The following is a 27,411-nucleotide window of genomic DNA, read 5'->3' as shown; positions in this document are numbered from 1 at the left end:
TCTTCACAATTTTCAGGTATATAATACAATATTGTTAACTACAGTCATGATGCTATACATTAGACCTCCAGAACTTATTCATCTTATAGTTAAATTTGTGCCCTTTGACCAACATCTACCCATTTCCCCCAACCCCCAGCCCCTGGCAACTACCATTCTATGTTTCTATGAGCTTGGCTTTTTTTTAGATTCCACATACAAGTAAGATAATATAGTATTTGTCTTTCTCTGTATGACTTATTTTAAAAAAGCTTTATTGATAATATAATTTACATACCATACAATTCCCTTGGAGTGTACAAAAGGTTTTTTTAAGTATATTCAGAGTTGTCCATCCATCAGCACAATCAATTTTAAAGTGTTTTCATCACCTTAGAAGGAAAGCCTGTACCTATTAATAGTCACTCTATTTCCCCCTACCCGTCTCTCCGGGTCCCAGGCAACCTCTAACCTATTTTCTGTCTATAGATTTGTCTACTTTGGACATTTATGGAATCATATAGTATTATGGTGTTTGAGACTGGATTAATTTTGACATGATTACACTTCCTAAAGAGTTATACAAATACTGCCCTTGACCTATTTCATAGTATTTTAAAGTTGGGCAGACATCATCTTAAAAATAACTTCGTTATGGAAAATTTCAACATATTCAAAAGTAAAGAGTAAGAATAAATGTTATAATAGCGCCCGCCCCCCCCTCCCCCCATGTAGGTACCACTAGCTTCCATGATGATTATCTTGGCCGATTTATTGACATATGGCCAGTATTGATTTAGCTGTAGCACCCTCTCCTTTCCTTTTCCCACTGGATTATTTTAAAGCAAATCCTAGACATTATATTATTTCATGCATAAATAGTTTAGAATGTATCTCTAAGAAATAAAAATGATTTTCAAAGGCAAAACTATAACATTATGTAAGCTAAAAATTTAACAATAATTTCTTAATATTACACAGTAACCAGTATTCAAATTTTCTCAGTTGTCCCATAGATGTATTTTCACAGGTGGTTTATTTCTAATCAGGATTCAAACAAGATTCACACATTGCATTTTGTTAATACACCTCAAGACTTTTTTTTAGCCTGCACGATTTCTGTATCTTTTTACCCCCTTGCCATTTATTTGTTGAAGAAATTTGGCCATTTGTCTTCCACATTCTAGGTTTTGCTGATTATATTCTAATAGAGCTTTCGTTCTTTTTTTTTCCCCCCCTAAACATGTCCTTCTAGTGCCTGTTTTTCCTGTACTTGGTACTTAAGGCTAGAGACTTTATTAAAATCAGGTACAATTTTTTAAAAATAAAAGTACTTCATAGGTTAGTACTTTGTACTTCTTATAGCATGTCAGGCAGTACATAATGTCTGGTAACCTTTCTTGTTACTATTGGTCTGTCGTAGATATCATTTTAATTCTACCTTCTATCAAATCCAGAGGTCCCCTCAACAGTACTCCTTTCAGAAGGCCACCTCCACCTCTCCTTCAATATCTTTAAAGGAATCGGAGTCTCCTCCCTTCAGGAGGTTTCAATGGCTGCCACCGTTTCTAGGAATCACACTTGACTTGATTAAGGAGTTCCCGATTCTGATCATTACAGCTGTAATTCTTAAATCTGACTGCCCATCAGAGTCACCTGAGGAGTGGCTTTTTAAAAACCAGAGAAATAATTTTACGTTAATGGGAACCCAGCACACATGCTGTTTTTATTATGGACAATTTTTCTGTTTATCTGTCCTTCACATCAGTCCCTACCTTTTATCTACCACCTTTCCAGGTAATAATAGAATATGCATATTTCTGTATTTTTCTGTTCATAAAATCCTTTGCAGATATACATATACAGTGTTTTTTCTGTTTGGGGATAATACAGACTTTTGTCTTTTAACTCAGTAACACTGGATGAAAATCCCTCCAAGTCATCTAATTTAACTCAATTTATTTTTTAGTGGCTGGGCAATATTTGATATTGAGGATACCATAATGTATTTAGGCACATTCTGCTGTAGATGGGTATCACTTTATTTCTAGTTCTTGGCCACTACAAACAATGCCATAATAAACTAGTATTTTTGCTTCTTATTCCCAGGAGTACAATTGTTGGATAGGAGGGTAAATATGTTTTCAATTTTAATTGATATTTCTAGATTACATTTTAGGAAGACTGTAACATTTTATATTTCATAAATAATGTTTGAGGATATTCTCCCATACTTTTTGGGGAAGCCTTTTAAAAATAAGTATTCCCAGGCTCCAACCACAAAGATTCCGATTCAGTATGTCTGTGGAGAGGTACTGGCAGCTGCGTGTGTTAAAGCTCCTAGATGAGTCTGAGGTGATATGAGAACCACTGCATGTAAGTACCAGGAAACATGACAAATAACTGGCCTTCTAGCTTTGTGTCAGCAATATCCTGCTTTAGCCAGGATAACATATATTACAATCACAATATCAAATCAAGACATGAATAGGCAATAGACATAAATCTATATATCAAATGTAGGTCAAGAACACATGCCCTTTCAGAACGGCAGGCTTAATTAGTTGTATCGGGACAGCAAGCCCCTTGGGGGTCATGTACCCAGTTTGGAGCAGCTCTTCTCTTAACTGTCTAGCAAGATTTTGTGGAAGAGATAAGCATTTAGTAGTTGTTTATAATTTAAGTGATTGAGAGAAGCTAATGGGGGAACTAAAAAAGCATTACACATACAAAATGTTCCTGAAGAGCTTGTGCTCGTAATAGTAACAGGAAGTAAAAATCGAGAGACTTGAATTTTAATACTGATTAAACCACTTAATACCTGTAAGACCCTGGAACTCATTTTCCTGTTATGTAAAAGGATGATGTTTGATAGATGATTACTATGATCATTTCAGTTTCTAACTAGACTGGAGATAATATTTATAGATTCCTTTGTTATCACAGACGTTCTAGAGAATCACTATGTCAGAAAAATTTCCTCTGTATATATCAGTCTTGGGCCCGAGTCTGACAGCAGCAAAGTTAATTGTGTTTACAAAAATGAAGTGAGGCAAGATAGGGACATTCAGCTCTGTCCACAGAGCCTCTTTTCCACAGGATTCTTCAAGGCCTGTGTCCTCAGACCCTGGTGGCCTATAAGAAACTACCCATGTTCTGAAACTCCTGTTTCTACATTCTCCATTAGAGTCAGGGATGCATGTTTATTATTTAATGAAACAAGAACTCCTGAGTTATGTGCTGCCCGGCTCAGAGTTCGGGCTCTACAGAGATGAAGTGTCTTCAACTTGTATTTTTGTTTTTCTCCCCAGGCTCTGCAGATGGCGTGGGGAGAAGGTTGCATTCAGCCCCTGGCCTTGGTCTCTCAAAGACCCCAACAGCAGAAATGGAGCATAGTCTCCATGAAGCCAGCATAGCGCCTGCTTCTCAGGTAGCAGCCTTAGGTGCTAAAGTGCTGGGCATGGGGTGATGTGTTGGAAGGAACTGTGGAGAGATATGAGTGGTAGGTTTGGTGGTAAGGCAGAGGCATGGTAATGTGGGCTATTAGAGGAGAACACGGTCTACGATTGAGCTTCTTTTGAATGAAGAGATTGCCACATGGGCACTACCTTTCAAATATATCAGGTCTTTACTAGTGAGTCTTACCCTAGTCTCTCCCATATTCCTGGGAACAGGGTCTGCGAAAACCATAGCTTTGGTGTTACATGACTGCCTGTACGTGTCTGCACCTGAAGGCCTCACCTTGCCAAGGCCCTGGAAGGGAGTGTCGGGATGATAAGCATGATGTGCTGCATCTGACGCAGTCTCAGTGGCATGGTTGTCGTAGAGAGGGAGGAGGCCCCAGTGTCTTCCCACAATTTTATGAGTAGAATCAAGATCTGTCTATTCAGAGCGCCCTTTCTCTTGCTAGGTAAAACATAATCCAAGTGAAGGGGCAGAAGAAACTGAAGATTGTAATTTGGGGACAAGTCATGTGCTCTCAGCAAAAATGAGGACACATGGTCATTATTTTATTGACACACATTTAGTTGGAGCCCAGAGGAATGTCCCTTCCCTATAGCAGTTCTGCAAGGTGTTTTACAGGGTTCTCCAGGACGGGAAGCATCCTGGTAACCTTGAAAGGAGTCTCAGAAGCAGTGGCTTCTGATTGGGTCACAATCCATTTCGCTAATCAAAGAAGAGAAGAGATGGATGGGATGGAGTATTGTTTTGTCTTTTCTTCCCCATCCCAGTACATGATTGAATAAGGTACAGTGTGATTTCAAGCTGAAATGAAGCGTGTGCATTAGCACGAAAAGGAAAATGATTTAAACTCCTCCTCCTCGAGGCCTTTCTTACATAATAAATGCAGTAATCTGTTGGTGGAAGGGACAGAGACACCCAAGTCAGCAGAGATAAACAAACTCCAATAGTTTCCATGGCTGGGTTTATAAATCGTGCCTTTTGAGAATTTCACCCACTGGCCCAAGGCAACTTGAGTTTTCATTACAATAGAGGTCGGATGCAAAGCTCCAGGACATTGAAGCTTGTTCACTAGGTCAATTCAATGAAAATTGAAAAACAGGTTTTAAATATGTGGTATAAAAATAAAAAGGTACAAAAGGTATGGAGTGAAAACTAAGTCTCAGTTCTACCGGGCCTTCAAATCCAGTTTCTCTTCCAAGAGGCAGTCATTTTTTCCACATTATTATTCAGAAAGAAGTTCCTAAACAACTCTGAACAGTTTGCCATTCTTTTTTGGAAAAGGTAGTCTTTTCCTGCCCAGTATTCCTTCTCATACATGTTTAATGCATTTAATGGCAAACGATTACTTTCCTAGGAGATTTGGCTTGCTTTCTCTTGACTTCTGTACTATTTATTTGTTCACTGATTCGTTCTTTTAAACGGATGCTTACTGAGCTTCTGTTCTAGGTGTTGTGCCAGGTGCTGAGGATACATGGGCAAGTGAGCTATGTGTAGTCCCTGCTCTCGTGGACTTCACAGTTTGCTGAAGGAGGCAGAGAAGTAAACTGTTATTTGACAGGATTTAATGCTGTGGAAGCATAATAGAAGGGACATCTAAACCAGGCTTGAGGGATTAGGGAGGGCTTCCTGGAAAAAAATGCATAGCAGGTAAAGGGAGCTGAAGCAGATAATAACTGAATTAAAAGAAGCTACTTTGGTATGGCAGGATTAGAGTCTGTCAAGGGAAGGACAGAGTATTGGCAAGTGAGACTGGAAAGAATATAAACAAGGGTTATATCATGAACCACAGTAAGAAGTTTGGGAAGATAGAAGTGGACATATTGGAGAGCCAGTTAAGGAGTAAAAATCCATGGGACTTGGTGCCTACCTTTCTGGATATGGGGGAAGGAGAATCAAGGATCATGTCCAGGAATTATGGGTTGATTGATGATGATGTATTTGAGGGAAGAGAAGTGAATATATTTAAGGGAAGAGATTTGTACAATTTTGGATATATTAAGCTTGAGTGGAGGTATCTGGTAGGCCTTGGATGTGAAACATACAGGTTTAAAATTGAGATTTGAGACTCCCAGCCATTGAAAAGAGGAAAAGAGTATTGCGAAAAGAGAGGAGCCAAGATATGTCCCTGAAGGGTATCAGATTTAAGGTGGTTCTTCTGAAGAACACTAAAAGGACACTTAGTAAAAGAGACCAGAGAGATAGAGGGGAAACCCGGGATGTGTGGTATTACTTTCTTCTATCCAGGAGAAAGGAATAGTTGGCTGTGTCACATGCTGAGAGGACTTGGTCCTTAGGCTAGATCGTAAATGCCTATGACGTGCCATGTTCTCATAGGTGCTATGAGCACACTGATGAAAGAACACACATCTGTCCTTGAATAGCTTACAATCTAGTAAAGGAAATAAAACATACTGACCTATAGATTATTTTACTTAATGTATTATTAAGTGCCTGTAACGTTCCAGGTGCTGTTCATGGTGCTGGGGATATTGGAGTGAAAAGCAACGTATTCTCTAAGGGAGAAAGACAAGTAAATCCAAGACAATGTGTGATAAAGAATAAAATAAAGCAAGGGGATGAGGAGTAAAGAGGTAACTGGTTATTCTCAGGGCTATTTTTGATAGAGTAGTGAGGGAAATTGGAAGTAATCAGAGACCTCAGTGATAAGAAGGGAGACATTCCAGGTGACAGGAGCAGTCAGGGAAGGGTTTGAGGTGGAATGAGCTTGTTGGTGTGTTGGAAGAACATTAAGAAGGTTAGAATGTAAAAGGCACAGGAATGTTAGGAGACGAGGTGAGAAAGATCAGCGCTGCCATATCACATAGAAACTTGCTGGCTCCAAGTAAGGAGGCAATGGGTTAGAGATAGGAAGGTCAAATTGTAGGCTGTTGCAGTGGTCCAGCTGAGTTTCAATATGAAACCTATAGGTAAAAATGACAGTACTTGCAAAGGCAACTAATGGAATTGTGGATTAGAAGTCCACCATCAAGGGCAATGTCAACATTTGAGTCCAGGTGACAGGAAAGTGTGGTACCAGGAGGAGGAGTTAGGAAGAATGTTGGTTCAATTATGGACACATTAGTGTTTCCCATGTTAAAGGGGCTATTTCTGAGACTTTGCCACAAAAGTGAATGACCAATGGAGCATAGAGCAGGACATAAGCATCAGTGGGTACAAACTTGACAGGCAAACGAGACTGTGGATTGTAATGGTGACAGGAGAGAAAATGGAGTAGTAGAGTTCTTGCTTGTACATTTACGGAGACATTTTGGTTTCCAATTTAAGAGAGAGTATAGAATTTTCTTTCTGAATTTTTCTCTCATTTCTTCTGTTTTTAAATTTATCTCAATCTCTCTAACTCTATTGTTAGCATTAAGGAGTTTGCTAAAGACCAACACAGGCATGTTTGCATTCTAGTTCCCTCCATTTCCCCGTTTGCCTCATTGTGTTTACCCAACCATATCCTGCTGTGTGTTAATCTTCATCTCTATGTTTTTTTTGTTGTCTCATTATAAGGATTCATCAAACTCGAGGAAAAAGCCTTTGGAAACCGGGCACCGTTGTTCCAGCTCCTCTTCCCTCCCTGTCATCCATGACCCTCCTGTGTTTCTCCTTGGTCCCCAACTCTACCCACCCCAACCACAGTTCCTGCCCCCAGATGTCTTGCTGCCCAGCGTGGCAGGGGAGCCCCATAGACTCCCAGGTAACTCTCCCAAAATCTAATGTTATGTGCCAGTATGCCAGAATGTAGTACCTTTCCAGGGACCTAAAGGATCAAATCAGTGTACGTGTGTGTGTGTGTGTGTGTGTGTGTGTCCCAAGGTGGGATTATAACGAGATATGAATTACTGCTTTAAGATCAAGCATTGATCGAGATGAATTCTGACTGCATCATTTCTTGGGGAACATGGTTCTAGACTAAGGGTCTAGACCAGAGTTCTCAGAATCTTAACTACCTGTGAAAGTAAACTGTTTCAGTCATGATAGGATAAGCTGTTAAGTGACCAAGGGAAGTTAATACCCAGTCTTTAGGACCCCCCCAAAACAGAAAGTGTCATCTCTATTAGCTAGTTTTCTCTCCTTCGAACTTCTGAGTCTCAGTTGAGGGATGGTCTAGGAGGACAAGGAGTGAATGGGAAACGTGGAAAGGCCCTGTACATGGAATACCCATGCTGTGTATACAGACCCAGATAGTCCTGGGGAAGGTGGGTAGCACTTTCTGGCTTTCTTCATAGCAAGATTTGCTTCTTTTCCTCTTCATGTGTTGAATTTACAGTTTAAGGCAGTGAATCTCACTGGGAAAGGGGAGGTGCTACTGGTAGAAACCAGGGATGCTGCTAAACATTCTGCAATGCACAGGGCAGTTTCCCTGCACCCCCTCACCTCCCAAAGAATTATCAGCCCAATGTATCAGTAGTGCCAAAGTTGAGAAACCTTGGCTTATGGATATAAACGTCCCAAGGCAGGGGGTGGTTGTGGTTCTAGAACAAAAGACAGAGTAGTATTGAGGATATTTGTGTCCCAGATTTTAGGGAGCTTTGAATAAGCAGACTTCTGGACAGACAGACTTCGTATTACGTTGTGGAGCAGCCAGATAGCCAGCTTCCTTTGACAGTTGTTAGGGGAATCTGGTTATACAGGCAGCATTATTGTAGCCTGTTCTGTACCAAATGCTACAGTGAATACGGGAGAAAGAAGGCAGCTCTCGACACTCAAAGAGCTCAGTGTGTAAATAATCAGAATATGCATATTTACATACACATAAGAATATAGTGCAGACATTGATGGGCTATGAAACAAAGAATGGAAAGTATTTTTTAGAAGTGATTTTTGAAAAGTTACTTGTTTAAGGTAAAGGGTAATTAATGTATAGAAAAGGCATTTCACATTGTATACGTTGGAGGAGTGGTATGAACAAAAGCAGAGATCTCAGAGAATGAGCAAGAATGTAAGCAGACAGCTTAACTGGAGTGAAGGTACTATGTTAAGAAAATGAGTGATGGTTTGGAGTGCTAGCTCTAGGAGTAGAGCTGTCACAATGAGAGTATACATTTGTAATATTAGAGAGCTGAGTGTGTGTGTTGGAGGAAGGATTATAGTGGAATGAGGTAGAAGTATGGCAGCATCCAGGAGACTGTTTCATTTGCCCAGGTTGGAGGTACAAAACTTGATTTTGATGTATGTTAAGATTTTTGTTTCTAATGAAATTAAAAGCAAAGCCAGGCTCATTCTTTCCCTCTTCTGTGTACTCTTGGAGGGGTGAGGATTTGGATAGAACAGCCAGAAATGGTCCTCTGGGAAGGAGAATGCTTTACTAAAGATGCTCAGTCTTTGAATTTCTTTTCTCTTCCCAGGAACTTCAAGGAGTGTCCAGCAGTTTCTGGCTATGTGTGACAGGGGTGAAACTTCCCAAGGGGTCAAGTACACAGGAAGGACTTTGAACTACCGGAGTCTCCCGCATCGTTCCAGAACAGATGCCTCCTGGGGACCATGGTCAGAGGCCAGCCAGCATACTGGGGCCAGATTCCTGACTCCTCCAGGGTGCCAACTTCAGCTACCCCACACTGCCACACTACCAGAAAGACGCCAGGGCATCCAGGGTCTTCACGCTCAGTCCTGGGGGGATCTTTTCCATTCACCCTCCCACCCTCCCATTGTTCACCCTGTGTCCCCACCATCAAGCAGTCTTCATGTACCCTTGAGATCAGCTTGGAATTCGGGTCCTGTTCCAGTGTCTCGAGCCCCTGGTCCTCGAAGAGTAGATATGCCCCCAGATGATGACTGGAGGCAAAGCAGTTACGCCCCACAATCTGCACACAGGAGGACAGGGGGGCAGGAATTTCTGTTTGTTCTAGCGGATGCCCCTGCAAGAGAGATCAGGGCTAGAGCCCTGCAGCACAGCAGATGGTAAGGGTCACCCTTTTCCTTTCCTGGATCCACAGCCTTCTCTGTTAAACTGGAGTGTGGCAGTGTTGGTACCCTGTATCCCTGCTAGGGTTGTGCTAGTCTCATCTCACAAGAGGTGCCAAGAACCTCTACCATGATGTGGCTCTTTGAGAAGGATTATGTGAAATTCCAACATCCATTCACCTAGCAAAAGGAAGCAGCTGCTGTTTAGGGCTTTCTTTGAGCCACTTTAAAGATGAACCCATATTACTCTGAACACTAGCCATTCCTTAGGCTCTTAAGGTCACCATTTTATTCCTGGATACTTTATGCCCCCACCTGCACCTGAGCCCTCATCCTCTGTTCCCTACTGCGCTACCAACTTCTATTCTTTGTTTTATGCACCTATCCGTATTACCTGACCTCTTGCCTTTCCCCATCCCCTGTTCTTGGAGGGACATGTAGCCCTGTGGTAGGGCAGCCTGTCTGCCCGGGTATTATGGACTGTCTGCCTTCCCTGTGCCCCCAAACCTTAGGCCTAGAATACGGAACTGCCAACATAGGAACATTTGCCCTCCGAACAGATGGAGTCAGGCACACTAACATACCCCCATCTCAGCAGCAGAACCATTACTGCCACTTGCTCAGTCGCCGTTGTAAACCCTCAGTCAGCTGAACTATTTTAGGGCCAAACATACTGTTTTTGTAAAGTATTTTTCATTAATAAATATATAAGATAGTTCTATTTAATTCCTTGTCATTTAATTATTTATTTAATCCCTTGTGTATCCATCTTGCTCTTTTGTATGGGGTGGGCAGGCCTGGATAAGCAGGGAATACCAATTCTCAGTGGCCTGGGGCTCCCAAAGAGTGAATCATGGCATGAACAGATGTGAGTGTCTGTGCCTGTGTGTGTGTGTGTGTGTGTGTGTGTGTGTGTGTGTGTGTGTATAGCTGTTGACTGAAAGTGAAGAGCCAAAGAATTGAAGGATATGTACTCAAGGTAGGAGTCAATGTGCCCTAAAATGGAGTGACTTCCCTTGTTATTACTGCTGCTACATTTCCCACCCCTTTCCTGCCAAGAGGCACTAAACACTTCACACACTTTCTCCTTCCTTCCTTAGGGAGATTTTCTAGGGATTCAAACTCCTCTTACAAACTCGCTCTTGATCTGTGTACTCATGGTGCCCTCCCTCTACAAGTTTGTGATGTGCCCTTTATCCCTTGCTCTCTTGTATCCCATGGCTGCCCCTCCTCTTCCCTTCCCCTGTGGAATTACTGCATTTCAGCCAGAAAAATGCATCTCACCCCTGCTCCACTCCCAAATCCTCCTCCCTCTAAAAGATATTTTTGTGGGCTCCCTTTGCAAAGAATAACCATTGGGCATTTACCTTCTGTTGTACCCCAGGTCTCAGGATCACCAAGATTGACAGAAAGAAGAGGTAGAAAGGTGCTCTCTGAGACCTTTGGACCACTGCTTACCTAATTATCACCATCCATTATGAACAGATTCTGAGCACATGTGATATGAAGCAGGATATGGGCAGGAATTTCTCACCCCATCCCACTTGCATCAGGTGCCATCACGATATGTAGATCTTATTAGATACATTGGTCTCTATCCATGACTCCATACATCCTGGTGTCATACACACTTCTAATAGTTATTGATTTAATCGTCAGTTCTTCTCCCACTACCCCTTTCCCCACGAATGTCCATCCCTGTAAAGATTCCGTAAGTCACTTCCGCCCGGATTGTGTGCATGCACAGAAATACCGCAGGAGGTACTTCTATGAGGAACTAATTTCCAATTCCCTATTTACTCCTCTGCCTTCCAAATCGCTAATTTCTGAATGAATCATGAGGAAAACTGTCCTTTTCAGGTGAATTCTGTAGTGTCTTTGAACATCTCTTGGTGTCATCCCTTCCCTTCCCCTTACCCGTTTTGATTCTTAACCTTTGGAGCCTAGTCTGCTCTACTTGCATTCTTACTCAGCCTTCAGACTCTTGACAATTCCAGGCTCCAAACACGGGCCAGGTTTCTCTCTCAAACTCCATTTTGAACGCTCACTTCTCCGCAGAACCTGCAATGCCTCTATTTCTCTTGTGCCTTAGTAACCAAAGTACCCAGATCTCGTAGCCAAATTGTTATACATTTGTTTTTATATTAATAGGAGATTCTGAGGTTTGATTACGTCTCCCCACCACACTGGGAGCGCCATGAGAGCTGGTGTCGTGTTTCCTAGCACTTATTCACCGCAGCAACTATAGCTACAGACAGCCCTCACTCACGCTGGCTTTTGCCTGCCCAGAGTTTTAACCTGATCCCTTGGCCTCGTCCTGTTTCTCTAGCCTCAGTAATTTTGCACAAGTCCCTAGAGCCTGCCCCGCCCCCGCCCCCGCACGCGCGGTGCATGCCGGTCTTAGCCCCTCTGTAGGGAAAGAGGGTCCGCCATGTTCCCCGGCGGCGCCGCCGCTTGGCTCTGGTAGCCGCCGCCCCCGCCCCCAACCCCGCCCGGCCCAGCGCCTAGCCGAGCCCCGGGCCCAGCATGGCCGCCCCGGAGCCGGCCCGGGCTGCACCGCCCCCACCCCCGCCCCCGCCGCCCCCTCCCGGGGCTGACCGCGTCGTCAAAGGTGAGAGGTGGACGAAGCCCTGGGGGCCTGGCCTGAGGAGCTGTGTGTGAGGACGGGCGGGAGACCGTCCCCTCCTTAGCGGGCCCGGATGGGCGGACGAGTGACTGGCTGCCTCCCTTGGGGAGTGGCCCCTGGGCGGGCCCCTGCTGGGCTGGGCTGTGTTGGTGGCGGAGGCTCCGCGGTCTCTCGCTTGCCTTCAGGCCGGGGCGGGGGTTTCGCTCTCGAGGTCTTCTAGCCGAAGGGGTGAGGCTCCTAGACGCAGTAAACCCCCTCTTTTCCTACTCGGCCTGTCAAAGCGGCCCAGAGGCCGCGATTAGCTTCCTGCTTCGCGACAGCTGCACGCCTAGCTTGCCGGGGCGGACCAAGGGGCTCGGAGACCTGCAGCCACGCGGGGCCGGGCGATGAGCAGTCAGAAATCACCCCGGCTTTGGCCCACGCTTGCTCCCCAGTGACAGTCCTCCGCCCTGTCCGCGCCTAGTTAACACCAGCCCCAGGGGTTCGCGCTCGGCCCTCGGGTGTCACCCCGCGCGGTAATTGGGGGAAGCCTTATGGAATTGACAAGGGTGAAGGGACGAGGCCGGATTCGGGGTCCCCGGCACTAGTGCAGAACAGATGGAGAAAAGGCAGCATAGAAGATAAATAAAATAAGCTTCGTGGATAGGAAGAAGAATTTACTTAGAAAACCGTCAACACTGCTTGGTCAAAGGCCAAAAGGGGTGACCGCTCCCCTTCAAACACACAGACACTCACCAAAAGAAAAAGTTAAGTATTTCTCAGCTGAGACAGAATTTATGGACGTTTCCCGACAACAAGTCAGCAGATTGATTTAAAATAGAGAAATTGAGGGCTGATGGAGAGTTACTTGAGATTTCCATGCTCTCTAGGAGAGCCCATCAACTTCAAACTGCTGTGGAGGTGAAAAACAATTTGGAGTGATTTTTCTTTACCATGTAGCTTGGTCAATAAATTGAAATCATTTTAGAATAAAGTTTTTTTTTTTATTGTATTGTTTATTTTTGAAAGATAGATATTTCTTTTATTTGTTTCTTTTTTTTTTTTTCTCATTCAGCTTCCCAGATATACTGGCACAATGTTTAAACACTCTTAAGCCCAGTTTTTGAAATCTAACCAGATGTGTTTCCATTAAAATATTTAAAAACAAGAACCATTTTCCTTTGTGTTATTTTAATTTTTCAGTTTGAGCCTCCTTTAATAACACTGATTTGTATCCAGGCTTGTATAGATAATTTTTTACAGTCAGTAGTGTATCCAGCTGGGCCAGGCATTGGAATGAGCTGAATAAAGAGTTTCTGGAATCCTTGTCCTGAGAAATCTTTTTAAAAAGAGAGGGAGAAATAAAAAAAGACTGGTAGTTCAGGCATTCATCCTGTCATGAAATCCTGGAGTTCTGTGCGGGTGGGAACAAGAGACATGTATTTTCTATGTATCTGGGTTACATGTTCATTTCCCTGGGCACTTTACATTCTCCTATTAGATGGGACAACCCGTCACATTCCTGAACAATGAGCCTGTGCTATCCTTATGATTGTGAATCTTCTTGTCGTCTTGTCATGTATATGGTATTGTTTTCCTTGTACTGCTTTCCTACAGTGAAAATAAGATTCCAAACATAAGGCATATTCCTTAGGGGTAAGTTGTGAATCCAAAACAGTCTTGTTTGATTGGTATGAAATAAAAGCCATTTGATTTACATAAATAGGAAAGGACCTTGTTGGTATAGAAAATTATAGTTAAATAGAGCTCATGGATATAAGATACCATGTATCAGCAGTATATTCTTCACCCTAACAACTTTCATTTCTTTATGGAATTTGTTAGCTCGTTGGAATGCCTGATATGGATCATATGTTTATAGAGATGGCTTGCAACAGACTGGTTTGCACTGCTCATGGAGTCTCATCTCTGGCTTCCTTGGAAATTACTGCGAAATACACCTTTCATACAGGAACCCACTTTTAGATTTCACCTTCGGGCTTTCTTGCCTTCCTCATTCAAAAATTGTACCATAGTGTTACATTTGGTGACAGAGAAGATATATGCTAGTTCAACTCAAGTTTAACCTGTTAAAATTCAGATTTTAAAGTCCAATATGTGCTAATTTTGCAACTGTGCCATTTCATAGTAGTAGTGATAAGGGGACCATCGTTGGCATCAAATACTAGTAGTCTTTTACTCCCTGAAACTTTTACTTACTGTTTGTCAGTTTTATACTCGTATACTTCTAGTCAGGAGGCCTGGATGTTATGGTCATGTAGGTTTTGAAAGGGATATGGCTCTTTCTGTGTTTAATAGCAGATGCCGGAAATTTGCTTCATGTGAAGTTTGAAATACTGGAATACTGTAGGTGATTCACGTATAAGTGTAATTAGCTCTTCACTGAAATTATTCGTGGTAATTCCACATCACTGATCATGAGTGATTAGGTTTCCTGGTTAGTTAAAGCAGATTTCGTTCTGAGCCCACTCCAGCTGCTGCCTCTGGTCACGTTCTTCTGTTTTAAAGTTGATGTAGCCCAGGTGGTTTAGGGTGCGATAGTACGCCCTCTTAACTAGTTCCTGTTAAGCATTTTTCTGTTCTTTAGCTAGGATGAGAAACTGGAAATCGGAAAATAGAAACAAACTAGGAAAAACAGTTAACTGTATCTGTATGAGTGCCTTACTGCCACATCAGCAAAATTGATATGGGTAATTAAAGCAAAAAAACCTAAATTTATGTATATTGCTCTGCCTTCTCCCCCCTGAATTGACTTGACCTGATTTGTCCAGGTACTTCCTTCTCTTTCCAGATACTTTAAAAATGTACCTAGATTTGTAAAACTAGGTTGTCTCTTGAGATTATTTAATCTGTTAATCTTGATACAAATTCACATTTATCCCTTAGAGTGCATTGTCTATATTGTGTATATGTTCATTTTAGCACACACAATGTGACTCATTTTCTTTTGAATTCAATATATTTTCTTTGTTTACTAGGTTATATTAACCTCATCTCTTAAACTACCAGATTTTAAGATTGAACCAAAATGTTGAAGTGTGTGTGTGTGTGTGTGTGTGTGTGTGAGAAGTTTTTAAAGCTGATATATTTTGATGGGCAGCCTTATGATTTAGTTAGGTTCTGTTGCCAGCTGCCCTGCTTATAAATCTGAGGTCATTTGGCTAAAGTGTTTTCCAGTACCTTAACTTTAGTAGGATTGCTTATTTTTCATTACCGATTATTAGATGAACCATGTAGATCTTGGGGTCACATAGCTACTTCAATGTTTCTTGCTAGTTCTACTTCATTATACTTTAAACCAAATTGAATTTTAATTTTTGTTTACAAAATCTGTGGTGTTACATGTCTAAAAAGATAACTCTTAAAAATGATTTTTTTCTTTCCACCCCCATTAAACTGTTAAGCATACTAAAATAAATCATCAGTACCATGTGTCCTAGGAAAAGCAAGGAACAGAGAATAGTGCGTGTGTGTGTGTGTGTGTGTGTGTGAGAGAGAGAGAAATATCTTGTGGTAACAAGTCATCTTAGAAGGAAAATGCCAAGGAGGAAATACAACTGGTCAGTAGTAAGGCAAAAGCTTCAGGTTCTAGAGCTATCGAATGAATTGGCAAGAGTTGTAAGGAAAAGTTGGTGAAAAGAACCTTGATTTAGTAAATGAGGTGTGCCAATCATATGACTTTATTTTATCATAAAAATGTTTATACACAGATCAAGTAAGCTGAAGCTAATTGGGCATCATTGTTTGGTATGTAAAAGTTATTTTGAAACCTCAAAGTAGTAATTAAGTAGCAAATATTTAATGCCTTCTGTATGCTAAAAACTGTAGGAAAACAAGTATAAAATATAAAATACAGTCTTGGTCCTTGGGGAAATAAGTACTCATGAAAAGTTATATATGTCATAAGGACAGGTATGATTAATAATTGCGAGCTAAGAGGCAGAGCCACCAAGTTTGAGTTCAGTGGAGGTAGTGATGACTCTGGACTGGAATGGTCTAGCAAGCGTTTGTGTAGGAGGAAAGAGGCCGGGAAGGATGGGTAGGATTCCAGTCAGCAGATGATTGGGACCATTTATTGTGCAACATTTATTGAGTACCTGCTTTGTACCAGGCATTATCCTGGGCATCAGGGATACAGAATTGAATTAAATATATTAAGTAAGATAGTCTCTTGAAGTGCTGGCAGTCTAGTTGAGGAGACATTATTGCAAACAAACAATACAATGAATTAGGTACAAAGTGCTGTTGGAGCTGTACAGAAGAAATTGACTATCTTATTTAGGGAGAAAGCATCACTGGGAGAGTATGTTTTGAGGTGGGCCTTGAAGGATGAGTAGAATTTCTTGCAGCAGAAAGGCATGAGGCTTTTTTAAAAAGCTTGAAATAGGTGACAGTAGTGTGTAAAGTGCTTGGCAAGTAGTGGCAGGAGATGAAGCTGGAAAGGCTCTTTTGCAAACCAAGTTGAGGAATTGAAATTTAAGCAAACTATAACCTCTGGATGATTAAGAACACAGGTTCAAGAGTCAGGCTGACTGAGTGAATCCTAGCTCTACCTTAACCTTTTCACTGTGGATAGAATATTTAGTATCACCCAGTCTCAATGTTCTCATCTGTAAAATAGTTAATAAAGTATTATTTGGAGGTTTTTGAAGGATTAATGAAGACAGTCCATGTAAAGTGTGTGAACAGTGCCTGGCCTGGCACATGATAAATACTCAACCAGTGGTAGCCATCACCATTATTATTATTGAAAGTTTTACAGTAGAGGAGTGACCCAAACTCTTGGATTTTGAAAGCTAATGAGGTTAGAAGGAGAGAGGCTTCAATCAGGGTGTCAGAAGATTAATGGTATAGTCCAAATGCTGAATGACCAAGGTATGAATTAAGGGAAAGAGAGAAACCAGATATGACACAAATTATGAGTAATATTAGAGGGTAGGTATACGTATATTGGATCTGTGGTTGGGTGTAGGAATAAATCGGGGAAGAGCAAAACTTTTTAAGGAAACATCGGACTAATTTTCCTTTAGGGATTGATTAAATTGAGCAATTATAGTTTGAGGCAAAGATTGGAATGACATGTAATAGACTAGTCAAATTGAGAAGGACCTTGAAAATAAGTTTCAGGGTTTTATTCCCCTTTAGTCTTTAAGAAACTACCCAAAATTTTGGGGTAAGTTAATCTAGCTGTGCTTTGTACAATCAAGAAGGAAGAAAAGTAGAGCTTAGTTCTATTTTTCTAGTACACAATGTGGTAAGAGCTTGAACTAGCTAGCATTGATTGCAGCAATGGAGGTGTAAGAAAATGAATAGAATTTGAAGAATTAATAGGACTTGGAGTCCAGAAAAAGACCAATGACACCAAAATTTTAAGCCTGAGTGACAGAATAGTGATACCATAACAAAAATAAGTCAGGAAGGGGAACCAATTTTGAAGGCAAGGTATTGTATTCAGAGAACCACCACAAATTAAAGGAACCCAAGGGATACCTTGAAATTTTGTAGACAGTGCTGTAGGATTTATTGAATTTTCCTTAGAGCATGTGGGCAATGCATGCTTCTACCCCTAGCAACAGAACTGAGGTGTACTGTTTTTCATGTTAGGACACTTTTGATGACTCTTAGTCAGAAGAGCATTGTCATTATGTTGGTATAAGAGTAACATTCTGAAGACCTGAATTTCAACCATGGCTCTACCACTTAGTTGAAACACCTTGAGAGAGTCATTTAAGTTCACTGAAGCTGTTACCTCATTTGTGAAATGGACGTAAAACCTGCCCTATCAAAATCACAGGATGTCTCTGAGAATCATATAGGATCATGTATGTGAAAGTACTATGTAAGCTCTATAAATATATTGTTGCTGCTGTAAATTAGTGTCACGTTATACAAGTATTAATTCAATAAACATTTATTAGTACCTACATTCTAATAACTAGGTATGTAGAGATGAAAGACGTAGCCCCCTCCCTTTAAGGAGCTCATAAGCTTGTGTGGGAGACAGATATTTACAGTGCAGTTGGTAAATGCCATGATATAGGTGTATATCATATGCTATGCTATGGGACCACAAAGGGGGGGGCACCCTTAACCTAGTCTTGGAACTGGCTTGGGGTGAGGTGAACAATAATTAACACTAGTGTACCCCCAAACAATAAGGCATGCAAGTTACAGAGACAAAAATAGTGATGCAATTTTAAAAATGAAAATGTCTGTAGTATAGGATGTACCTGGAATGTGAGGGATGGGCAAAAGATGAGGGTTGGAAATGTAGGGACGGGTCAGATCACAAGGGCTCTCATATGCTATGTTAAGAGAAGGAATTTGGATTTTATATAATGAAGCCCGTCGATTAAAAACCTATTGGCCATGTAGGGTGAGGAAGAAAGAGACTTCTAGGATAATTCCCAGATGGGTTAATGTATTGGTAATGGTGAAAGATTATACATTAAATTTTGGACATACTAAGTTTGAGATATCTATGGAATATGCAAGTGGAGATATTTGATAGTTTAGTAAGGATTTGGAGTTAGGGGTGGATTCTGGACTGAGCAGTCTATTTGGGAGTTCCTCAAAATACACATTTTAGTTGAAGCTGTGGTTATGAATCAGATCACTAATTTAGTGTGATAGAAGGGTGCAGGATAGAATTTTAGGACACACACCGACACTTAAGGATCAGGAAAAGGACTAGAAGTCCGTGAACTAGGTCAGTCAGGTTTAACCAGAGAAGTAAGAGGAAAACCAGGGAGTGTTTTCACGAACCCAAGAAAGGAGAGAATTACAAGGTGGATATAGAGCAGAACCAGATAAATGTGGATTGTGGAAAACACAAAAAGTGAGAAAACGAAGATATCCATTGTAGATTATTTTTCCAAGAAGCTTAGTGGTCAAAATAAGGGAGATCCACCTTTACATGTCTTCCTATCTCAGGGAAGAGGTGTTCCTCCTGCCCAACACTAAACATTCTGTCTGTGCTTTGTATCCCACGCCCCGCCCCACCCGTGCCCCCATTCTGTTTCTTCTGCCTCTAACTCTCCATTGGGTCTTTCCTTTGAACAGATAAACATACCTCAGTCTCTGTGATCTTATAAACAACCCAAACAAGTAACTCTCCCATACTCCGCATTCCTGTTTCTGCCACGTATATCGTGGTTTTCATGTGAGCAATGACTGCAAGTTTAACAAATGGCAGGGACAAGCATAAACTAGCTGGACGGCATGCACCTCAAAGGAGGCAGCCTTTTTTCCCCTCACTGTGTTGCAGGAAAAGGGTCCTTGGCATCAGTAGGAGAAGAGAATTCAAACGTGAGCTGATCACGAAGTTTAAAGTAAAAGTTTATTTAGCAGAGAGTAAGGAAGAAAACAAAGAGCACCCCATACAGAGAATGGCAGTCTCTAATCGCTAGTGGAAGAAAGGTCCCCTCGATCTGCAGGGCTAGGGTTTACATGTGTTTTCTGCTTCCGTGGAAAATTCCTTGGTGTGGGGCGGGGAAGGAGGCTAGAAGTACAATGGTAAGTGTATCTTTAACTTCAGTAAGATGCAAGAAGAATAGGGGCAGGTTTGTCTTTACCTCTTGTAAAGCACAACCTGTGTTTATTTTCCGTGGGCTTAACTACAGGGATGGTCCTCGTGGAATCTCTAGTCTTCCAGAGAGACTGCTCCGTGTCATTGATAAACGCCTGCCTGAGTTCTGTGTTGTGGAGCATGTAGGCAGCAGGCTTGGAATCCAACCTCTTAGAGGTTTTGTTTTTTCCTGTAAAAATAGTCCTCGTGCCCCTTCCCCATATTATATGGAGTGATGAGGTTAGACATGGTAAAGGGAAGCTGAAGGGGACTGAAGCCTTCTCTGCTGGGAGTAGTGGAGTATGGAAAAAGGAGCAGTGTCCACTTTGAAAAATGTGTTTGAGAAGTGTTGTCCTTTAGGGGAACTCAGATTTAAGTGAGCTAGCGAGATGAAGACAGCATTCTCTGAAGAACTAAAGTGTGTGTGTGTGTGTGTGTGTGTGTGTGTGTGTGTGTGAAGGGTGGATTTTTTTTTTTTTAATTTCATAATGGGAATTCTGGAGGCCTCAATGAGAACAGCCAGAGGATGGCGTGGTGTGAGTAAAACAAATACAGAAAAAAATTCGAAGTCTGGGTGACAGGAGGGCCTTTATTTTGGACCATTGCCAATAATGGCAATGATGAGAGAAGCACAGGCATCTGTCTGATACTTTGGAGTGAAGTTGTGCAGTTGGCACAGGCTGCAACCCCCTTGATGTTGGAAGCTTCCTGAGGCCTAATAGTTTGCGGCCTCTGCTTAGACTTGGGGAACAGGGTTAGTTAATTCTCAGGATTCCTTACCCAGTAGTAGAAAAAGGAAGATCTCTGCCCCTCCCACATCCCTGATCAATGTGTGTTCCTGGTTGATTTTTCCAACTTCCTAAATTAAAACTCCTTAGGCCTTGTTTTTTAGCCACCATACATTAAATCTGAATGAAAGTACCCTGTGAATGTTATTGATTACAGATACGCCCTTCTGGCACAATTTGGATTAAAGGAAATTTTAAAACTGAACAGTTTGGTCTAGGTCAGGTTTTCTAGTGTTGGAAACTTGGTGATGTGAAGTGATTTTGTAGCTCTTTAGGTTGTTACAGCTACTCATCCATGTGAGCTATTTCAGTGTTGACCATTTGCATACATTTAAGTTCTGGTTTTTCCCTATCACAAATACGGAAGAATAGTCTAAAATGAGAAAAATGTATATAGGAAGAAAAACCTAGAAAAGCAGGAATAATTGGCTGAAGATGAATTAGTAATAAAGAAAAGCCTTTTAAAAGCCTGAAATAGAACTGCCCTAAAATGCCTTAAGAATTACAAAACAAAGTAGTAGTTGAGAATATTGATTTCTGATGAAAAAATGTAATCCTTCGTGGACCAACAGGGTCACTATTTAACCCTCCATTAGGCCAGCTTCTATTTGATCAGTTTTCTTTTGCCTGATCGATCACCTGCTACAGCTCCTTTCTCCAGCTCCCAAAGAGCATGTGCCTTTTTCCTCTTATTATTTACTGATACATTAAAACATATTCTTTTGAAACTCCCTATTCTCCATTTTCAGTTTCATGTTGTTAGAACAACACTGCTCTCCTGTAATTTTCACCTTTTATGTATCTGTGGTGGCATTTCTTCACTCCTCAACCTGTACCCATACTTTAAAAGGTATTCCAGCTGGTCTTGAAATGTAAAGTATGACTTGAGTTGAAAAAGAAGTGGAAAAGCATAGGTCTGTAGATACTGATGGGCATGGAGGCAGTTTATACTTTTTTTTCCCCCTCAGATAAATAAAGACATTCTGGCTCTTGGTTAAAAAGGGGGCAACACCTCAGTGTGACTTTGACAATGTGAATGAAAACATGCAGTACTGCCACTAACTGTTGACCGGGTGAATGGGGAGAGATGGAGCCGTCTCCCAGAGGGATTTTTAGGAAGTCCTGCAAATTGAACAGAATTCAGTTATTAGTGGAATTATGTTGTTGATTAGGAAGTATGCATAATCTAGAATGCAGTGTCTTAAATCAAATTGTCTCTTTTCCTGAGTAGAGTGGTAAAAAATTCTCTTGGCCTACTGAGAAAAATATGATCCCATCTTGATCTCAGAAATTTGTATTTAAGAGATATTTAAATTTCTCATTTTTATAATGTCCCCAAAGTAACCTGATTTATTTAGTAATCAATTATTAAATTCTGTAGTTTAAAAACAATTGGTTTACTGATGGGGGCAAATTTGATTATATCATATTTAATGGTTTAATCTTTGGTTGGAGAAAATCATATTTTAACAGAGGTTTTTATTTTATTAGAAGCTAGGCATACTGTATTTGGGGGAATAAAATGTATTTAGATGTTCTAGAAGTAGTAAAAAGAAATGGGACTAAATGTATCCTAATGTAGGGGAAAAAAGCAAGTTCAAGTTCTACTTTACTAAATATCAAAAGAAGAAAGCAAGGGGGATTGGTGATTTAAAAGTCTTTCAAAAATTGTTGACATCCCTCTGCCTTAGCTCTTACCTCACTTCTAAGATATTGAGGGTTTTTTTCCCTCATAGGCACTTTTTTAAAGGATTGAGTTCTTTGAATTTTTTTTCTGGTATGAGAACATGGTTTCTTATTTTTCTCTCTTAGATAATTGATATAATTCTAACCCAGCCCTCTGTTTTCAGTTATTTTGTTTTAGTTGAAATGTGAAGAAGCAATTGGTTCTATACATTTCCAGTCTTCTGTATAATAATTGATAGTCAAAATGATGACCCTAAAACATCAAGAAAATACTACATACTGTATGCCTGACTGTAAAGTGATTTTTTTTTTTCTTAAAAATTTTTGTTTTGGAAAAGAGGGAGCTGCCTTACATTTAAGTCTATATGGAGACTCTTAAAGCTATAAATTTCTTCGTTTTGAAAAACAAGTACTGTTTGTTAAAGAGCCTAAAATGACTTCATTGATTTTGAATGCATATAGAGGTCACTTGTTGGATTCAGTAAAAAGGAATCAAATACATTTAACAAATATATAGTAATTTTTCCTAGGTATATGATCTCAAATTGTGCTAGATACCATTGAAAATAGACCTTCCTATTTTCCATTCATTTAACAAATATCAGTTTAAAACAGTACAGTTGATGATTACTTGTGGAAACCGTAAATATATACTATAGGAGTAAAAAGGCCAACTATTTCAGTGCTTAGACAAATGGGAACTGTGGCTTAGAGTTCATCTGCAGTGATAACATTTTACATATATTCAAAAAGTGCTTTTTCTCAAACAACTTAAATGGAAGTGAAGATGATTCACTTTTGAAAGTGTTAGATGACTCAAAAAGTGACTCCAGTGATAAGGAATACACTGATGTTGAAGATGTGCGTAAATACTTTGAAAGTGTTTTGTGAAACATGAAAGTAGGAGAAAAAGCAGTATTTCAAAATTATCATGATTTATTAATGTTATTTGAAATCTATATATGCATCTAAATTAATTTATATTTCATAAGTAAGCATTTGGTTTACTAAAAGTTTCTACTCAAGTTGGCCAGAAAACGTTTTTTCTTTTCCCTTAAGATTTTTATTAAGAAATATAGCTAACATACAACATTATATCAGTTTCAGGGGTACACCATGGTTGTTCAACATTTATGTACCTAAAGAAATGATCATAAGTCCAGCAACTATCTGACACTGTACCACTGATCACAATATTATTGACTATATTCCCCATGCTGTATGTTACATCCCCTTGACTTATTTGGAAAACATTGTTATATGAATATATATTCTTATTAGGAACATGATGAACTGCCTTATATTTGGGATTTCTTTCCATTCAGGCTTATGTGGTTTATTAAGTTATATTTATTATATTTCATTGAAGATGAAGAGTGTATGATATGTTTTGAGAGTTCTCCCCAAAAATGTTTTGACTTAAAAAAGCTTAGTTTTAAAAAAAAAGCTCAGTTATCCTGAAAGAACCTTAATTTTGTGAGACAATTCATTTCTCTAATAATTTTCAACAAAGAACATGTTATATACAGATTAATAAAAAAATAGATTACTCTTTTCAAAAAGTTTTACAAAAATTAACACCTTTATCCAATAGAAGAAGCAAAAACCAGCTTTTCAGTTTTATTCTTATTTACTTAGATCCATTGATTAGTTTTATGTTAATATATTAATAGTGATTTATTTTTTTCTTAATTTAAAAAAAATTGCAGCTGTCCCTTTTCCCCCAACACATCGCTTGACATCTGAAGAAGTATTTGATATGGATGGGATACCGAGGGTTGATGTTCTGAAGAACCACTTAGTAAAAGAAGGTCGGGTAGATGAAGAAATTGCACTTAGAATTATCAATGAGGGTGCTGCCATCCTTCGGAGAGAGAAAACCATGATAGAAGTCGAGGCTCCAATTACAGGTACATTTATTTATGTTTTGACTATTATTTTTTATTATACCATTATTAAGTTGCCCGTATATAAAGCTGTTTCATCTTCAGTAATATCATATACAAATTAATGTTACATGGGCATTATCTTGAATTTTCCAGTTATTTTCGTTAATTTTTTTTTTTTTTTTTTTTTTTTTAGTTTTTGCCTATTTTCAGTGAATAAACATGATCCTAAATAATCTGCGTGCAGAGTTAGTCTAATATGCTATTGTGAAAGTTTCATTAGTTGTATTGGCCATGATTCAATTGGATCCAACAAATACTTATGTACTTTTCTTTCAATCATTAGGGGCAAATGCCTCAGTGTCATATGGGATACCAAAGATGGTCATTTAGAAGTCAACAGAAAGTATTGAGTTAGATTGGATATTTTACTGCCACCATTATAATTTTGTCATCATAAGACACACATGCTTGGTTTCTTAAATAGGATCTTTATAAATTTAGATGAAAATTTTGTCACTGGCTACAAGTTTCATTACTTTTGTTATATCTTATTCTAGATCTTGAGCACATAAACACTTGGGTACACATCATCCCTATCATAATTCTTTGTAGATGACTTCTCATACATTTCTGGATAGAATTTACACTATCTCTTATGTAAAATAAATTAGAATTTAAGTGAAATTTGTTATTTCAGAGTTTTTTTTTCTTTTTCATATCTAATAATTTTCTTGTTTCAGTGTGTGGTGACATCCATGGCCAATTTTTTGATCTGATGAAACTTTTTGAAGTAGGAGGATCACCTGCTAATACACGATACCTTTTTCTTGGTGATTATGTGGACAGAGGTTATTTTAGTATAGAGGTAATAATCATATACTGTCATTTGATATGCTTTTAAGTGCTTTCATAGATGATTTCCATTAATTCCTAGTAAAATAAGTTCCTTGAAGTACCTGTATTGGGTTCTTTTTAATACCTCTGCATTTTCTGAATAAATAGTAGTTTTAAAGCTACTATTTATTCTTCTGTCTTTCAAACTATTCTATTAATTTTCTCTGTATTAAATTTCTCTGTTTATATAATTATAATTGCCATTTTTCCCAGTGGAAGTTTTAAGCAAACTGAAGGGTTTATATTACCCTGTTATCTAGTAGCCCTAAGGAACTAGTGCTTTTTATCTCTTATCCCTAAAGGCATTAACCCATGTGAAAAAAGATTAATTGAACTTTCTCTGATTAAATAAAGCACATTATAATGCTTTTATTGCTTAAACCCTAGTGCTTCTATCCCTCCCTGTGTAGCTATTATGACCTTAGTATATCGTATGGAATCTTTTTTTATTCTGAAATTATTCATTTGTTTTAAAAAACTTAAGAGGCATTAAAATGACCTGTTGATTATCACTTAATGGTAAATGGTTCTTTTTGCATCCTTTTACTTTTCTAATTATATAAATAAAATCGGATAAATATAGAACAATTTGTATTTTCTAATATGTGCATCTCTTTAAATTTTTGTTAAAATTGTGGTAAAATTGGTATACAAGATTATATATATTTCAGGTATATAACATAATTCAGTATTTGTATACTCTTCATTTTTTAAGTGAAAATAGACCATGTTATAATATTTTTCTGTAACTTGCTTTTTTTTATCCATCCGTATACTGTGATGTATTCCAGGTCAGTAAATATGAAATTACAGCATCATTTTTAATAGGTGCATTGTATTCCATTGAATACAGAAACCACAATTAGTTTAATCAGTTCCTTATTTTTGGATACGTAAGGTATTCCCAGTTTTTTGCCATTATAAATGATGTTTCATTAGACCCATGTTACTTATACATCTTTGCATACTTGCTCAATTATTTCTGTAGGACAGATTCCTAGAGGTAAAAATTGCTGGATACAAGCTCTACCAATAGATACTCATGTTGAGCATTCAGTATGTTCCAAGCGTGTTCCAACCACTTAATACATGTTAATTTAATCCTCACAATAACATTACCATGTAAATACTGTTATTTTATCCATTTTAGAGATGAGGAATCTAAGGCTTGGAGAGGTTAAGTAAACTGCCCAAGGTCACATACCGTGTTTCCCGAAAATAAGATCTAGCCGGACCATCAGCTCTAATGTGTCTTTTGGAGCAAAAATTAATACAAAACTTGGTATTATTGTATTATGTTATGTTATATTATATTATGTTATAGACCTGGTCTTATACCTGGTATTATATTTATTATAAGACCCGATATTATATTTATTATATTATATTATATTATATTATATTATATTATATTATATTATATTAATGTTATAGACCTGGTCTTATATTATACCTGGTATTATATTATATTTATTATATTATAAGACCCAATATTATATTATATTATGTAAGACTTGATCTTATACTAAAAGAAGACCGGGTCCTATACTAATTTTTTCTCCAAAAGACGCATTAGAGCTGATGGTCTGGCTAGGTCTTATTTTCGGGGAAACATGGTAGTTAATAAGGGGCACAGCCAGGCAGTCCAACTCCAAGCCTGTGCTCTTAGCCACCTCTCCTGGTAAATAGTGAATTTCCATGCTGGCTACTGTTGTTTCCATCCCCTTCTCCAGGATTTTTGTCAGCCTCCCATCTGAGGTATGCTAGGGCACCTAGTGGGGAAGGGAGTTCAGGGCTCTGTCCACTCAAATGCCCTTAGGAATTTTACTATCCTGAGTACTTCCTTCCGTTCATAGTTTCATCATCAGCCCTCTCAACCTTCCCTCAAGTCTTCAAGAAAATCAGAAAATAGTCCTTTTTAACAAAAAGATTAGGGCTTTGACAACAACAATAAACAATTTTAGGAAGCTTAGTTGGTAACTGAGCAGGTTGGTGTGTATGTCCTTGTATTATTAGGTTGGTGCAAAAGTAATTGCAGTTTAAAAGGTTAAAAATAATTGCCAAAACCGCAATTACCTTTGCACCAACCTAACAATGTTTCACAGCTGACTCTTTTAATACATTTTATTGTTAAAAAAGGAAAATAGCAAGGAATCAAAATAAACAAAAAGGATGGGTAGAGTTTAATAAGTATTTCCCTTGTTTAATTACTTTTCTCTGGTGAATAAAATGAAGGTGTGAATAGTTACACATTTCAGTATACCTTAACTTGCTCAAAATACTTTGTTTTTCTTCTTGTATATGATTATATAAACCAAGCTTATTTCCATATAAAATAGTTCCTTTTTTTAAACCGAATAAGTAAAATGTGAGTCTGTTTCTTATGTTAAATCTATTTTTAAAAAAGTATCTGTTTATTATGAAATAAACATAAAACATGGCTATTTCCTTCATTAGGCAGCGTGTCCTAATATTTAAGATCAGAGGATCAGAAGCCTTAAGACCAGAGGATCAGAAGTCTATCTCCATTACTTACAAGTTTTGTGATTTCGGACAAGTTGCTTAAACTCTTCGCTTCAGTTTCCTCATTTGTAAAATAGAGATAAT

At 39.2% G+C, this 27,411-nt stretch overlaps 2 protein-coding genes across 21 annotated transcripts in view; both read left to right on the top strand.

Moving 5' to 3' along the window:
• Positions 1–10,080, top strand: part of USP54 (ubiquitin specific peptidase 54) — a 119,567-nt gene extending 109,487 nt beyond the window's left edge. For 13 of the 14 annotated variants that reach the window (XM_019745795.2, XM_019745799.2, XM_019745793.2 and 10 more), the window contains 3 exons: positions 3,291–3,409; positions 6,961–7,147; positions 8,799–10,080. In XM_019745795.2, the coding sequence (XP_019601354.2) occupies positions 3,291–3,409; positions 6,961–7,147; positions 8,799–9,355 (863 nt within the window). In that variant the 3' untranslated portion in view covers positions 9,356–10,080. The remainder of the gene's footprint in view (positions 1–3,290; positions 3,410–6,960; positions 7,148–8,798) is intronic. The other variant, XM_074339588.1, reaches the window with a different exon arrangement.
• A 1,681-nt stretch (positions 10,081–11,761) lies between these two features.
• PPP3CB (protein phosphatase 3 catalytic subunit beta) overlaps positions 11,762–27,411 on the top strand; it is a 44,226-nt gene continuing 28,576 nt past the window's right edge. For all 7 annotated transcript variants that reach the window (XM_019745898.2, XM_019745897.2, XM_019745894.2 and 4 more), the window contains exons 1-3: positions 11,762–11,965; positions 23,731–23,931; positions 24,651–24,775. In XM_019745898.2, coding sequence (XP_019601457.2) covers positions 11,881–11,965; positions 23,731–23,931; positions 24,651–24,775 — 411 coding nt within the window. In that variant the 5' untranslated portion in view covers positions 11,762–11,880. The remainder of the gene's footprint in view (positions 11,966–23,730; positions 23,932–24,650; positions 24,776–27,411) is intronic.

The sequence above is a fragment of the Rhinolophus sinicus genome, linkage group LG07, assembly GCF_036562045.2.
Source record: "Rhinolophus sinicus isolate RSC01 linkage group LG07, ASM3656204v1, whole genome shotgun sequence".
Lineage (NCBI taxonomy): Eukaryota > Metazoa > Chordata > Mammalia > Chiroptera > Rhinolophidae > Rhinolophus > Rhinolophus sinicus.
This window is presented reverse-complemented; position numbering and strand designations above follow the sequence as displayed.